The sequence below is a fragment of the Mustela erminea genome, chromosome 5, assembly GCF_009829155.1.
Source record: "Mustela erminea isolate mMusErm1 chromosome 5, mMusErm1.Pri, whole genome shotgun sequence".
In the NCBI taxonomy this organism is placed as follows: Eukaryota; Metazoa; Chordata; class Mammalia; order Carnivora; family Mustelidae; genus Mustela; species Mustela erminea.
The window spans coordinates 39,821,500-39,836,681 of record NC_045618.1 but is presented as its reverse complement, the minus strand read 5'-3'; the positions used below and the strand labels follow the sequence as shown (position 1 = coordinate 39,836,681).

The window sequence follows — 15,182 nt, the reverse complement described above, 5'->3', positions numbered from 1 at the left end:
CAACTAAATTAGGGGGTATAGAGAGGGAAGCTCAATCCCTAAGGGGCAGCCATATGAGGAGCCCTATGTCTGGTGGAATGAAAGCTCTGGACGTGAAAAACAACAGAAAAGCAAAGCAAATATATCATTGTGTTATTTGGGGGCGAGGAGTTAAGGGCCGGAAGGGGGATCCAAGAAGAGAGACGGGCCGATGAAACATGCAACTCCTAAGAGCCTGTAAGGACCCAGGGCCCGCATCCTGGGGCGCAGCTCAGACCGCCCGGGGCGGTCCCAGCCGGCAGAGGGCAGCAGCTGGGCGGGAGAAGCCGGGCGAGGGCCGCCTTGCGGAGATACTTAATTTTGAGCGTGGGTCGAAGGACTCGCACTCATCACTAGCCGTCCCGGACCCTGCGGCCGTGGCGCGCCTCGGACTCCGCGTTGGGGAGTGGGCGTGTGCCGGGCCGCCGGGCCCTGGAAGGAGAGCTGAGGGCGCCCCCCGGGTCTCGGGGAGAGAAGAGGAACGCGTGTTCGGCTGGGCCGGAGACGCGGGTGGGAGGGGCCCCAGACCCGCCCCATCCGTAGCCGAGCCCGCTCGGCGTCCCAAGAGCCGCCCTCCGCGCCCCGGAAGCTTCCTTCGCTAACACCGCATCAGCCCCCCGCCCGCTCCGCTTCTGGGGCCACGACCCGCGCCCGCCATCCTCTAAGGTGCGCCCCCCGCCGCCGCTGCCGCCCGTGCCGGGGCGAGGCCGGTCCCGCTCTCCGAGCCCTGCGCGGTCGCGTCGCGGGTTCCGGCTCTGGCCGTCGAGGCCGGCAGCGGGGTGGGCGTGGGCCCGGGTGTCGCCGGCCACACTTGACCCTGGGTGCCGAGCGAACGGGCCGCGCGGCGCGGGCGGCGGGCTTTATGTAAATCGGGGCTGTGCCCCGGCGTCCTAGGTAGGATGGACCAGCCCCCCGCGCCTCGGCCCTCACGTCCAATAAGAAAAGCCCCAGCTTGACACCTGCCTATATACAGGCGAGCGCGCCCCCGGCCCGCGGACCGCGCGCACAGCCCACGCCGCGGGCGAGCGAGACCTCGGCCCGCCACCATGACTTCCAGTAAGATAGAGATGCCCGGCGAGGTGAAGGCTGACCCCGCCGCCCTCATGGCGTCCCTGCACCTCTTGCCATCGCCCACGCCCAACCTCGAAATCAAGTACACCAAGGTAAGCGGCCGGCGAAGACCTGCCGTCCGCCGAGGCTTTCTAGAACCTTCCTTCCTGTCCATGATCTGTGAGGGGGCGAGGGCGGCGTGACGGGGTCAAGGGGCCGGGGTAGCCGCGGCCTGCCTGTCATCCCCGCGCAGCGGAGGGACGCCCCCCGTCCTCGGGGTTGGGGGCATCCCAAGGCCTGCCGGGGTCTGGGGACGCCTCGGGGACTCGCCCCATCCTGAAGCTCGGCGCCGGGGGTCGCGGTCAACGGCTCCTTGCCTATTCCGCGCCTGCCGCTGCCTTCGGAGCCGATTCTCGGGGTCCGGACTGCCTCGGGCAAGGCGTCGGCCCGGCTTCGACTCCTCAAGTGGGGAGGAAGGGTTCCCGCCAGGTGGGCCACGCAGCCCGGCCGCTCCTCCCGGCGGTTCCGCGCCTTCAGGGGCCGCTGGGCTGCGCGTCCCGCTCGGTCCTCAGGAGCCCGCGCGTGCGGAGCGGCTTTCCCGGAGGAACTGACCCGGCGCGCGGCGCTCCGGCCGCCTTTGCAGATTGCGCGGAAACCTGGCTGCCGGCGACGGGCGGCTCCGGTACCGGCGTTTCGTTCGAATGTTGTAGGCAGTGGCAGTTGTCCCGGAAAACTCAGGAACTCTCTAAAAGTGTGCAAATGAACGGGCTCGCCTTCGGACTGAAAAGAAAGCATTTCTTATAACGAACTCTGACATCTTGGGTCTGCCAAGCAGGAATATCTGTTGCTGTTAGCACCACATAGAAAAGCATATGCATTCCCTATCTTAATGGAAAGTGAATTTACTTACTACGAATTCCACATAGAAAAAGTATATTAATTAGACACACGGGGGTGATTATAACGTTAAAGCATGGAGATAGATGGGACTTAAAGTCATGTTCCCTGGAGTTCATTTTACAGTTCTCTTGTTTGATTTTTCTATCCTTTCAGTTGATTTCTACCCCAAATTTCTCACGATTAAACACACACTGCGCGCACACAATAGGGTTAACGTTGTTTATTACAACTTTATCATGCTTAGTACAAGATAAACTAAATTTGTCGAGAAGTAAATTGGTTCTGGCTTAATGATTGAAAGAGAAGTTTTTTTAAAAAATCCGAATATTGAAATTTTCCTTGTGTTAGTTTTAGAATACAATTCAAAATGATTCGTGTTCTGAACGCCCGATTTATGATGGGTTTGATGTACCTGTTAGCTTTTTTAGATGGTGTGACAAATTTTTGAAAGCCATTTTAATGGGAGGTCGTTAATGGTTACAGCCATTTAGACACTGTTTGCATAACAATAGTGCCAACGCGGGGCACATATCTGGGTTTGGGAACAAGCAGGGAAAGTGTACAGCATAAACGTTTTGTTTTATGAGGGTCCCTAACCTCATCAGCCTCTCTTTAAAGGTCTTAAGATCCAAGATCTACCCGTGAGACAGGACCGAACTCTCATATTTAGGAGGGTTCCAGTTAAGTCTTAACTTTTGTTTGGCTTTTCCTCCCAGCCGGAGAAAGGAGTTTTAGGTATGCAGTAGGTATCTTGGAATTTAATTTGGAAGCTCTTCCAGTTTTCTTTTTCTCCAACTACCCTTGCTCTCTTTTTCTCTTGTTCTCCCCCAGTAGGAAAGACAACTGATTTATAGCTAATTGAAGCCTTTAATGTGGAGTCTTTTAGCTCCGGAGAGACTTTTATCCAGTATCCACTTTCCCACTTAATACAAAGAAAAACAATCAGAAATGAAATAATGGATTGTAACTTGACTCTTTAATTTGTGGGGAGGAGGCACCTTATTTTTGGCTTGACAAACAACCCTCGTAAACATTGAGTAATGCTAATCTAAAGGCAAGCTCTTTTCACAGAACCTTGTTAAATCAGGTATCTGTGAACATTTCCAGCAGCTTTCCTCCTTAGCTTTTTAGCGAGACTTCTAAATTTTCTGAGACAAGCATCATGGGCGAGCAGCTTTTTTAACGTGAAGAGCAGAAGCTGCTCTCTTGGTAGCTGAGGGTAACGGGTAATGATTGTTGCTTAAGAGGAAAATAAGATTAGTGGAAAGGTTTCTAAAAATTCACTTATGATCAGACGTGAGGAGTATTGGTAATTTGAAACAGAAGAATGAAAAAGAATGGACACTTCGTCCTTTAGAGCAGTAGTACCTTTATTCATCAGGAATTTTTAAAAAGAGTAATGACTTAGAAATTACTATGCTGGAGGGCTTGTTGAGTAACACATAAACAAATTCGGTGTTTGTCTCACAAAGTAGTACAAGGTAAACAAGATGGGTCCTTCATCATTTTTGTCTTAAACAAATGCATCTTTAGGGAAGGATATTATTAACAGGCTTTTTAAATGTGTTTTGGGCATCAACATAAAGTCACTGACCACTTACCTACGTGTAAGTGGTCAGATTATGAGAATTTCAAGTAGCGTACATTCAGAAAAGTTTGATCTTGTATTTTCCTGTATTTTTCACCATTCTTCTAAAAGTATTTTTGCATTTTTTATAAATGGGGGGATGGGGGGGAGCATCAGAAATAAAAGTTACACCATTGTCAAAGGTCCAGTGAAAATACTCCACAATTACAGTTTGGTCTCCATGGATGCTGAAAGGGGTAAAGCTGTGCTCCTATATTGGCTTTCATGCAGTTATGTTTCTTTTTAAAAATAAGCCTCCCCCTCTGAAGTTCATTTTAGACTAACTAAGGATCAATGGCAGTACCAACTTTGGTGTATGTCTAATTTGGTTTCCTTAATGCAGTGAACTAGATCCCAAGTTTTAAAAATGATTCCTTACTAAGGAATATGGTGGTGGTGGTGGTTGTTTTCAAAGTCTGTGTTATTCAAGAAAGAGTGCTAAGTCCACCAGCAAGAAGTAGCAAGGGGACCACTTTGAAGCCAAGAGAATATGTGCTCTCCTGCATGTATTCTGAGAAGACTGCTTATCAGCTATTGCAGGAATCTGATTGCTTTTAGCTGTGTTTTTATGAATTAAAGCTTTTCAGAATTGTTTCTCTTTCATCAGTCTGGTTTTTAAAACTTCGTATGGCTGAATATATTATAGGAGTTCACACATTGTAAAATCAAGGCTAGCACTTTACTGACTGCCCCTAACTGCAGGGGAGATTTCTTCCAGATTCCCAGAAGGTCTTTGGAATCTTTCGGTCTTTATCCACGACCCCCCCCCCCCCCCGTACTTTCTCTATTGTCTCTATCATTTCTCTGGCTCCAGTGGTTCCTCCCTGTTACACACACACACACACACACACACACACACACACTGTGCTGTCTTGGTGTTGAGTGTTTTCTTGGTGGCCATTTATGCCTTTAACTAACAGTAACATAAGAGGTTGTGTTTTCTTCCAGCATCTGATGCTGTGGGGAGCGAGAACAGAGGGAGGAAGCGAACATTTATGGAGTGCTGACCTAGTAACTAGAAGAGAAAAAAATAAAGGAAATCAACTGAAAATCAGAGCTCATGTGTGTTGAGTAACTACTATTTATTTATTTGTTTGTTCATTTAAAAACTTTGTATTGAACATCTGCTGTTTTCTGGGGTCAATTTCAATTCAGTCCAAAAGCTGTTTAAGTGGCATGCGAGTTTTGTTAGTATTCCTAACAACAGTGCTCTCTGTTATACTAGTTGGGCATTTGCCTTCTAGGAGGTTAGGGTCTTATTAGAAAGATTGAGTACCAAAAATTAATTGTCAGCATGGCAGTGGTTCAGTGTAATAACAATAATGGTAATAAAATGTATAATGCCACTTACATTGTTTATGGGGCCTAATGGTTTACTTAGCACTTTGATGTGTATCTTATTTGATCCTTGCAAAACCTTTTGAAAGAGAGAGAATAGGAAAAGGTAGAAATAATTGATAAGGAAGACCTTGGCCTTGACTTTTAAAAAACTGCTGGAACTTGCTTCACCGTATGTTTTGTTTTTCCTAATAGTCACATAGTTGTTTTTTGTTTTGTTTTTGGATTTTTGTTTTGTTTTGGCATGGTTTTTTGAGAGAAGGAGTTTAAATCATTATTCTTTGTGTTGCTTCTATTGCAAAGATGGGGAAAACATGTGCTGGTCCACTCTTCTTAAGAAGTAGCTACATCTATGGCTTTTGATTCCCTGACTTTAAATTACTATTTTTGATGTGCCTTTGAATTTTTGTTATTGTTGTTGCTGTTAGGTCTAGGGCAAGACTCTTGCCTATCCCAGGGATTATTTCTTAAAAGATGGTGTGGGTCTAGTTGTTTCCAAACCTCTAATCAAGATTGTCTTGATCATAAATTGTAAATCACACTTCCATGTTTATAGGAACCTCAGATTTTCAAAGAATACTTTTTCATAATTGTATAGCTTTTTGATGTTTGTGTCATTGCCATTTAAACTAGAGAAGCTAACCATCTTAATTATAGGGCTTGAATTAGATAATTCTCCTAGGGTCCTGATGCCTTCTACTGTACAGTCTTATGCTACCACTGGGAATCATCATTTGCTAAGATAATCCGGTCTTCCACCTCTATAAAATAAGGAATGATAGTTTTTCTATTTGATGGTAGAAGATCGTCCAAGGAGCCTGTTCGATGAGGTCTGATTTTCTTGTAGCCAGACTGAAGAGAAGCCAGTCATGCATAGTACATTCTCTGTTTCATTACCCACACTCGGTGGTCAGACCATGGACCGGACCAAAATCATCTCACATACCAACATATGCAGTTCTGTCTCAAGTCTTTCTTAGCTGATAATGAAATAGAAATAGTGATGTATATTTTTGTCTTTTTTAATTATCTTAGTCACAGCTTGCTGCGGTTAGCAAACTGCAGATGATCTGCCTCATGTTGTAAATAAAGATTTATTGGCACAAGGCCGCACCCATTCAGCTGCATATTAGCGTGGAACTGCTCTTGGACTACAATGGTAGAGTCACGTAGTCGCAACAGAGATCATATGGCCTACATTTTATAAAAAGTTCCTAAGCCCTTGATTTTAAAAAGAAAGGCTCGGACTTTGTTCAAATCTTGGTCAAACATGTACTTATTAGCTGTGCGGGCTGTCAGCGCCCACTCAGCACACAGTGCTGGCTGTGCCCCCAGCCCCGGAGACGCAATGGTAAGCAAGCTATGGATGTGGTCTCCTGCTGAGGACTTTCTTCACTGAGTGTCAATTGCTCCATTTCCCAGATGGGAGATAATAGTAGCTACCTTATCGGGTTGTTGTCGGGACTACATGAACAACTGGGCGAAAGTCCATAGGTTGACATTCAGCCAAGGGCTAACTCCATTTCATTTTTACATTTGGAGCCATGGATGAACCAAGGCCCATTTTAAGAAAGTTCAGAATTGTACAGTCAATAAAATCTTATAAAACAGGCCATTGTGTATTATCTTAATTAGTTGTAAGAGTTTAATATTCTGGGAAGCTATGGATCCTTTGTATGTTTACACTGGATTTTCATCAAATGAGATCCCTTGGAGGTTTCCCTACTTAGATCTTCTCTTTATTAAGAAGTCACTGAATCAAACAATTTCTTAGCCAGTATTTTATTCTTTTTTTTTTTAAAGATTTTATTTATTCATTTGACAGATAGAGATCACAAGTAGGGAGAGAGGCAGGCAGAGAGAGAGGTAGAAGCAGGTTCCCGCTGAGCAGAGAGCCCGATGCAGGACTCGATCCCAGGACCCTGAGATCATGACCTGAGCCGAAGGCAGAGGCTTTAACCCACTGAGCCACCCAGGCGCCCCGCCAGTATTTTGATAATCAAACTAGATACCTGACACTTGTGCCAAAATTTGGCATTAATGTGCCTCAGCACACCCAAGTGGCCAGCCCTAAGTGTCAAATGGCCAGCAGCCATTTCTGGCATGTTAAGCAGTTTGGGCAAAGATGTTGCCAAGTCTTCGGCACATAAATCTGGGAGGTATAGCAGCATTTGAGGACATTCTCGGAAGATATATATGCCTTTTAGAAGGGGGAAAGGATCCTAGTTCATATAATTTAAAATGAAACAGATTTTAATTGGTGTTCACTGCTCAGTGTTGGGGCACTTCACCTTCCAGAAAGTAAAACCACCATGCAATGATTATTTTGAAAGCCCTTCTAGCATTTCACTAACTTTTTTATTTGCTGTGACGGATCATCCCAAAGCCAGTCATTTCCCCTCAGACACCACATCTGATGTATTATAAAAGCGATTGCCATAATGTCACTTTGGATAGTTTTTTAAAAGAACTTATTTATTTTGAGAGAGAGAGAAGGAAAGAGAGAATCTCAAGCGGATTTCATGCTGAGCATGGAGCTGGACACAGGGCTCCATCTCACGACCCTGAGATCCTGACCTGAGCCAAAATCAAGAGTTCAGGCTCTTAACCGACTGAGCCACCCCCAGGCACCCCACTTTGGATAATTTTTAATTGCCTTTCCAGATAGATCTTTGAGCTCCATTCCATTTTACCTTTCAGATACATGAGAGTATCCAAATTGAGAATTTCTTACCTCTGGCATTTCTACATTGTTCGTTTGTTGGCCTTTAAGATGAAATAATGTTTAAAATGTTTCCCTTCAAAATCTGAACCCTTAATGAGTTTATTTACAGCATGTCTCTGTTGGGTCACATGATTTGGAAATACTTCCAACCTTTGAAAATTCTAGTTGGAATAATAATTGGGTGCTTTCACCACCTAGACTTTGCTGGGCTCTCAACAAAATTTCCCTGGGGCTAAACACAGGGCTTTATTGACCTCTGTAGAATGTGGTTAAAAATTAGAATGTCTGTGAGTGAACATTCTAATTTTTATTATAGAAGGAAGCTTGCTTCTTACTTCAGTTCAGCTCTGTTACCTCTAGAAGTAGTTAGCTGCTCTGTTTCCTTTCCTCATCATATGCTGACCTTTGGAGAGCCAGAGTAACAGTTGATTTAGCCCTAGATCTCTGGAAAGATAAAACCTATTGTCCAGCTAAAACTGGACACACCTGTCTCTTATTTGCGAAGAATTTAGGATATCAGGGGTTTCCAAACATTTTTCAGTTTTGATTTTAAAATATAGGGAGAGGGGCATCTGGGTGGCACAGTGGGTTAAAGCCTCTGCCTTCGGCTCAGGTCATGATCCCAGGGTCCTGGGATTGAGCCTCACATCAGGCTCTCTGCTCTGTGGAAAGCCTGCTTCCTCCTCTCTCTCTGCCTGCCTTTCTGCCTACTTGTGATCCCTCTCTGTCAAATAAATAAAATGTTTAAAAATAAATAAATAAATAAAAATATAGGGAGAAAATTTCAAAATAATTAAAGATTATATTTTTATAATTTTCTCATGCATTCTTTTCATTTCTCTAGCCTACATCTTCTGATCTTAAGTCCAGTGACTCTTAGAGTTTTTTTGTCTCAGGTCATTTCTAGGGATTTCTTAAAGATTAAACTTAGTCCAAAAAATGGTATAAATTACGGGCTCTTCTCACAGATATGATGAAACCTACCTTCAAGTAAGTGGATCTTACTAAATATTGTGGATTTAAGTAAACCAAGTAACAGACAGAAAAAAGCTCATTCTTTCCCCAGTTCCCATAACCAATACATTCACCTAATCTATGGGCTGATACGTGTGTAATGATGGAGTGTTTATGGTGGGAAGGAAAAGGGGGACACAAGAAGACCTTGCCTGATAAGACAAAATTATGAAGTGTCAATAGAAGTCTACAGAAGATAACATAAAGTCTTATTTCCCTAGGTGTGAAAATTGGACTTTTGCCCAGAATCCTTTTGGGGGAGGAGACCCGGAATCAGTATGACTGGTTAAATTCCTGAGCACACCCGAAAGCAGTGAACTCTATTTTAGAGTCTGATACCCTTCATATCAATATAATTTGATTTTCACAGGGAAGGGTATCTCAGTTTAGTATCTTGAGGTCATTTTTATTTGTACAGCCAGAGCTACCCTTTTGCTTACTTGAATTTATTTATTTGTTTACTCCTCTGACATTTATTTGAGCCACTTGTGTACAAAGCACTGTTAGTCACTGTTGGGGCATGAAAAGATCTAGAGATGTGGGCCCTGCCCTGAAGAGGCTGGGGAGGGTTCCCACTTGGATGTGGGGTGAGGACCTGCGCCACTCTAACTGTGGTGTGTAACAGGAGATGAGCAGGTGCTTGAGACGATCATCCTACAAGCTGTGTGAGCATTCAGAAGGGAAAGAGAGGCTTCAGGCTCCGCAAACCAGGAGCACACTGTATTGTTAGACCTATGTGACAGGAAATGAAACGTTTCAATCACACGGAAGATTATAGAGAATAACACAACCAACATGTTTTGTCCCTGTACCCAGTTTTGTTAGTTCTTAACATTTGGCAGTATTTGTTGCTATTTTTTTTGAAAGAAATATACCGAAGCACCACCTGTGACCTTCCTCTCATTTCTTCCCTTTTCCTTCCTCAGAGACATTTATCTTTGCCATAGGTTTACGTGCCTATATATCTATATGTATTCACAAACAATATATACTCTAGTTTTGCACGCTGATTTTTTTGTATAGATGGCACCGTGCTACAATTTGCTTTGTTTGCATAGCATGTTTTCAAGATTCCTCCATGTTATTGGATGTATTTGCAATTCATTCATCGTCATTCACTCATTCATTGTCAGATCCCATTCTTTGAATGTATCACAATTTTTCATCCATTCTGCTAGTGACATTTAAAGTACTTCCAGCATTTTGCTGTTACAGTAATGCTGCATTAAAGATTCCTAAGCATATTTCCTTAGGCGCCTGGGTGAGAGGCTTTTCTAAGGTGTATACTGAAAGGTGGTTTTGCCAGCTCACAGGGTATGTGGATCTACATCTTCATTAGGGATTGCAAATTTCTGTCCGACACTGTTATGCTAGTTTCCGCTGCCACCAGCCGTCTATCACAGCTCCTGCTACTCTCCATCTTCACCCATGCTAGGAGTTCTCAGACTTCTTAAATTCGGTCAATCTGTGTGAAATGGTATCTCATTGCCATTTTAATTTGCATTGTGTTGATTTCTTGCGAGATTTAGTATCTTTCCATATGTTTATTGGCCATTTGGCTGTCCTCCTTTGTGAACCGGCTAGTGTATCATTTGTTCATTTCTGTTTGCATATGGGTGTATTTTTACTGATTTATAGCAATTTTTATGTACTTGGGATTATAGTTTTTTGACAGTTAGGTACCATGTGAAAAATTTCTGCCCCTTGTGTCTTTTCTTCCTCTTCCTTTTTAAGCGTAATGCCATATGGTTTTAAATGCAAATAGGAATAATTCTCTTTTTTTATTTAAAAAGAGAGCCAGAGAGCACAAGCAGGGGGAATGGCAGAAGAAGGAGAAACGGGCTCCCCACCCCCCATCCCTGAGCAGGGAGCCTGATGTGGGGCTCAATCCTGACCTGAGCTGAAAGCAGACACTTAAGCAACTGAGCCACCCAGGTGTCCCTATCTTTTCTTCATGTTTAGTGCTTTTGGTGTCTTTTTATAAATATAGAATTCCATCTTTATAAATATTCTTTTATAAATAAAGAATTCCATCTTTATTCCGAGTTTCTCAAGTACTTTTATATAGTCTTCTGAAGGTTTACTTTCATTATTAAAAAATCCTATCTTTCTCATTGTGTTTTAATCCACCTATAATTGGTATTTGTATATGTGTAAGAATACACGTAAATCTTAAGGACAAATGCTGTATAGGAAAAACAAATGCATAGGAAAAATAAAATGATATTAATATGTAAAGAATTATTCAAAATTGTATTCCATGCAATTTTGGAATGAGATTATGAGATTCAGAATATGTGGTTTTTCTCTAAGCCTGGTCTTCTCCGTAATGGGAAAATATCAGAAGCCCGTCCTACTTGGTGGATGATGACTTTGGTACGTGTTGGTTTTCCTAAACTAAGAACAATAGTGCATTCTATAAACCTATCTTTAAGGAGTCCTTGTGTAAAACTTTAGGATAATATGATCATTATAAGTTTTCCATGTCGAGACTTATTTCCTTACCTTTCTTGTATTACCTAGAACAGAGTAAGTGCTTGAATGTTAGCTACTGTCCCCTCTCTCTCTTTTCTGTCTCTCTCACACACACACCCCACTCATTTTTTGAAGGAGCATTACCAGGTAGATAGGTAAATTCTTCACTGTGTGCTATTTGTTTATATAGGACTGGAGAACAACTAGAGGGATGACGACTAATACAATGTGAAAAAGAATTTCCAATACACCTTTTTCTTGAATAACTAGTTCAATATGGTACTTCATCCTATTAGAATTTAAATTATTTAAATTATTCCTTAGCACCAAGCTTGAAAATGACATTATTTTGTATTTCATTAATGATTTAACTTACTGTGTTTTAAACTCAGAGTGGGTGTTGCACATTCACTTTTGTGTTTGGATTTCATAAGTCACTGATCTGTGCATGTGTACCCCTAGCTCTGAAGAGGCTACAGAGGAAGAATGAAATTCTCCAACCTTAAAACTGAATCTGGCCCTTTTGCACATATTGCTTATGTAATATCTGACAGAGTTGGCCTCACACTTTTTTTTTTTTTTTGGATGAACCTCTGTATTCTCTGAATGCCTATATAACTTGTTTGCATTACTCCTAGATGGTACAATTTTTGCCTTGTATGATTATATTTTTCTGTGTAATTTCCTCCTCCTAAATGGTACTAGATTATAAGCTCTTACTCATTTTAGTATTTCTGAAGCATTTACCTCAGTGACTTACAGTGAAATGAATACTTGTTACACTTTATTGTCATTATTGGCCACTAATAGTTCTTTTTAATATTTATATGAAAATTTTCAAAGTGCTTTTCACATGTGATTACATTTAATAATTACAGCAGTTCTATGATGTGAATGTTACATTAATCTTCTCACTTTATAAGTGAGAAAATCAAGCATATAGTTAAATAAATTCTCTGGGCTTGGTAGCTAGTAGATGGCAGTTCCAAGACTCAGTCTTCTTCCTTCTCTGCTCATACAACAGGAACAAGCACAATTTGAACTGTTGGCCTAAAGCTCTGCTTTAGGCTATGGTAAAGAACTGTTCTTGGATTTCCCACTGGCTTGGTAGCCACACACTGCCTTTAGTAAGTCCTGCTATCTATCTATCTATCTATCTATATATATATATATATATATATATTTATATTTATATATATTTATATATATAAATAAGTAAATGTGTATATATATATACACATTTATTTATTTATTCCCCCCCCCCATTCATCAAGTGCTTTCCTTTGTTATGGTTCTTTAGATCTACTTGGGAGTGAGTATGTTTGGGACCGTTGAAAGTGAATATATTTCACATTCTTTCTAGTGCTTCCTCTCCCTCCATTAGCCATCATTTAGGGTAACTTGACTATAACCTGTGTGGGAGAGATGCATGCCAGAAGAGTCAGGGGCTATGCTCCACGTTACCTTTTAGGAGCCCTCATTTCTCACGAAGGCTTACCACATTAGATTCATCTGTTGTATGCGGCCTCACTGGGGATGCAGAATAGAGAAATAGAGAATGGGCGCCAGAAATTCATACACTCTCTCTACTTTAACAGAGTTGGTGCCAGGAGGTGCCAGGAGAGGGGTAGTTAGGATGCACAATTAATGTTTTATTGTGAATGGCTCAAAAATCCTACCTCAGGAATCTGCTGACAAGTTGTCTCCTTGAAGCCAGATCGGAGAGTCCTCAGCTTTCTCTGTCTTCACCGTTAGAGAGAACACATTGCTCTTACTCCTCTCCTTCTCAGTCAGAGGTATTCCTTCTTCTCACCTTTTCCATCTTTCTCTCTTCTCTTCCCAGAGTATTTCTTCTGCTTCTCTTCCCCCTCCCTAAGTATTTCTGTCAGGCTGGCCTTTGATGACCCTCGTTCCTTGGTCAGATTCATTTACCTGTTTTCATAAAATGCCTAGTTCTGCTTGGGAACCTTTGTAGTCAGCTCTCCCAGCTGTTGGCCTGCACGGTCCTTTGGGACACCAGAAGCAATGAACCTGGAATAACCACATTTGACTTCTGTGAGCCCTCCTGAGAATTTAGTAATTACTTAATGGATTGAATTGGTGACATACGCTATTCCAGATAACAGCCTGGGTTGCATTAAATTAACCTTCACAAATGGGTATTTATTGGTGTACTCTTAAAAGACTACATGTGTTGGCTGTAATTGTTCTTCCATGTTTCTCCATGCTGATAGGTATTTGTACTGAGTGAAAAATTTCTCAGATTAGAGCCTGGGTGGTAGTTCTAGCCATTCAGTGATGTGTGTCATTGTGTTCAGCACATTGAGCATAAATCCTGTCTTGTAAACAGCAGGGAGACTAATGAGGTTTGCCCACATTCTGGTATCATTACCAGGGATTCCAACAGAGAAAAAAAGAAGGCTTGGAAAAGAAGTACACAAATCAGTGGTTTCTGGAATTCTTGATGATCTGAATTAAGGAGAGAGAGTATTGTTCAACATTGAGTATAGACATGTACGTACAAAGGCAGGTACATAAACTACATTTAGGTAAAAAAGAAAAAAAAACTGAAACTTTTGCTTTTAATGAACATTTGCAAAGTCACCAACTTAGTTGTACAGAGAGCTAACGAGGGGCTTATTTATGAGTGCTTCTAATTGTGAGTGGTATCAAGGAGGCGGCTGTTGAAATAATGCAGCTGTTAAAAGGATAGCCCTCTCTCGTTGCTTTCTCAGCCCTCTCTTTGCTTACTCTTCATCCTTTCAGCCAACTAAAGTTTCATACTCATTTGAGTCTTACAATTCTTGGAACGATTTGGTTGTTATCTTTATAATAAATAGCTTCTGAACTTGTTGCAAGAAGCCTTTCAAATGTGTGTGTGTGTGTGTGTGTGTGTGTGTGTGTGTGTTTTAGGTTGGTTTCAGATCTTTATTACTACTGCTGAATAACTTGTGTGTTTGATAATGCCAAAGCAAGGGATCCAATCACTGCTTTATGCCTAGACTAGTTTTCTTCCTAGATTTGTATTTTCATAAAAGCTAATTATCATGATGGTTTTGACACAAAGTATGTTCCATACATCTTTGTGTTTGAATGAATGAGTTAAGGAATATGAGTCCTAGAAAAGAAAATTGTCTGATTTCATTTGCATACTTAGTGATAGACGAAATGCCAGGACCAGAAAGTGAATTCCAGGTAGAGTGTTTTGAAATGAATAATTCTCTTAGAGTGAGAGCAACACACACACACACACACACACACACACACACACACACACACACGTTAGGATGAAAAACTCCCCTCCTTCAGTCCCACTTACCTACCCTTTCTTTTGAACTAGAAAATCTATAGGGTGTATCATAGAGAAGTGAATGAGGTGGCGGACGGGTCCCAGCATATGCGTACCTTGTATGTGGAGGCACGCAATATAGATTTGTGGAATTGAGTGAATAGATTATTTGATAACTTATTGAGTACTTTCTTCTATATTGGCTCTGGAGATATGAAAATGCTATGGTGATACTGAGTTAGTTACTTAAATTCCCTGGACATCAGTTTTATTACTTATAAGGTGAAAAGGCAGAATAAGATGCTTATTTATGAACCTATCTACTTATAAAAAGATTGGATTGGAAGAGCTGTAAGGTTTTTTGATCCCCAGCCTGACTCTTCAGAATTCTTTCATTTCCTGGGCTCAAACCTGGGATTATGAGGATCAGAAGGAAAATACTGAACTTGTTTGTACGTCTTCCTTGCAGTCTTTCTGGGACCCCAGTTTTTGGTCAAAACTGTGTTTCAAGTATTTTCCCAAGGATGTCCTTATAATTGCCAGAAAGCCGTCCACAGAAATCTGTTAATGATTCTCTTTCCGTGAATGAGTGATTTAACCATGTCATAAAGATCCACCAGAAATAGAAAATGTGTTTGTTAAAGACTTACAGTACAAGAAATTTTGGAGCAGTGACTCCCAAGAGAATTCCTTCTTTAAATTGTAAGGAACGTGTTAGCACCCTGGTCATGATGGTAGAAAGAAAA

At 42.0% G+C, this 15,182-nt stretch overlaps 1 protein-coding gene across 1 annotated transcript in view; it reads left to right on the top strand.

Moving 5' to 3' along the window:
• Positions 1-346: 346 nt before the first annotated feature.
• The window catches only part of ALDH1A2 (aldehyde dehydrogenase 1 family member A2), a 94,627-nt gene continuing 79,791 nt past the window's right edge, over positions 347-15,182 (top strand). The window contains exons 1-2 of the mRNA XM_032341452.1: positions 347-684; positions 992-1,181. Of these exons, the coding sequence (XP_032197343.1) occupies positions 1,065-1,181 (117 nt within the window). The 5' untranslated portion in view covers positions 347-684; positions 992-1,064. The remainder of the gene's footprint in view (positions 685-991; positions 1,182-15,182) is intronic.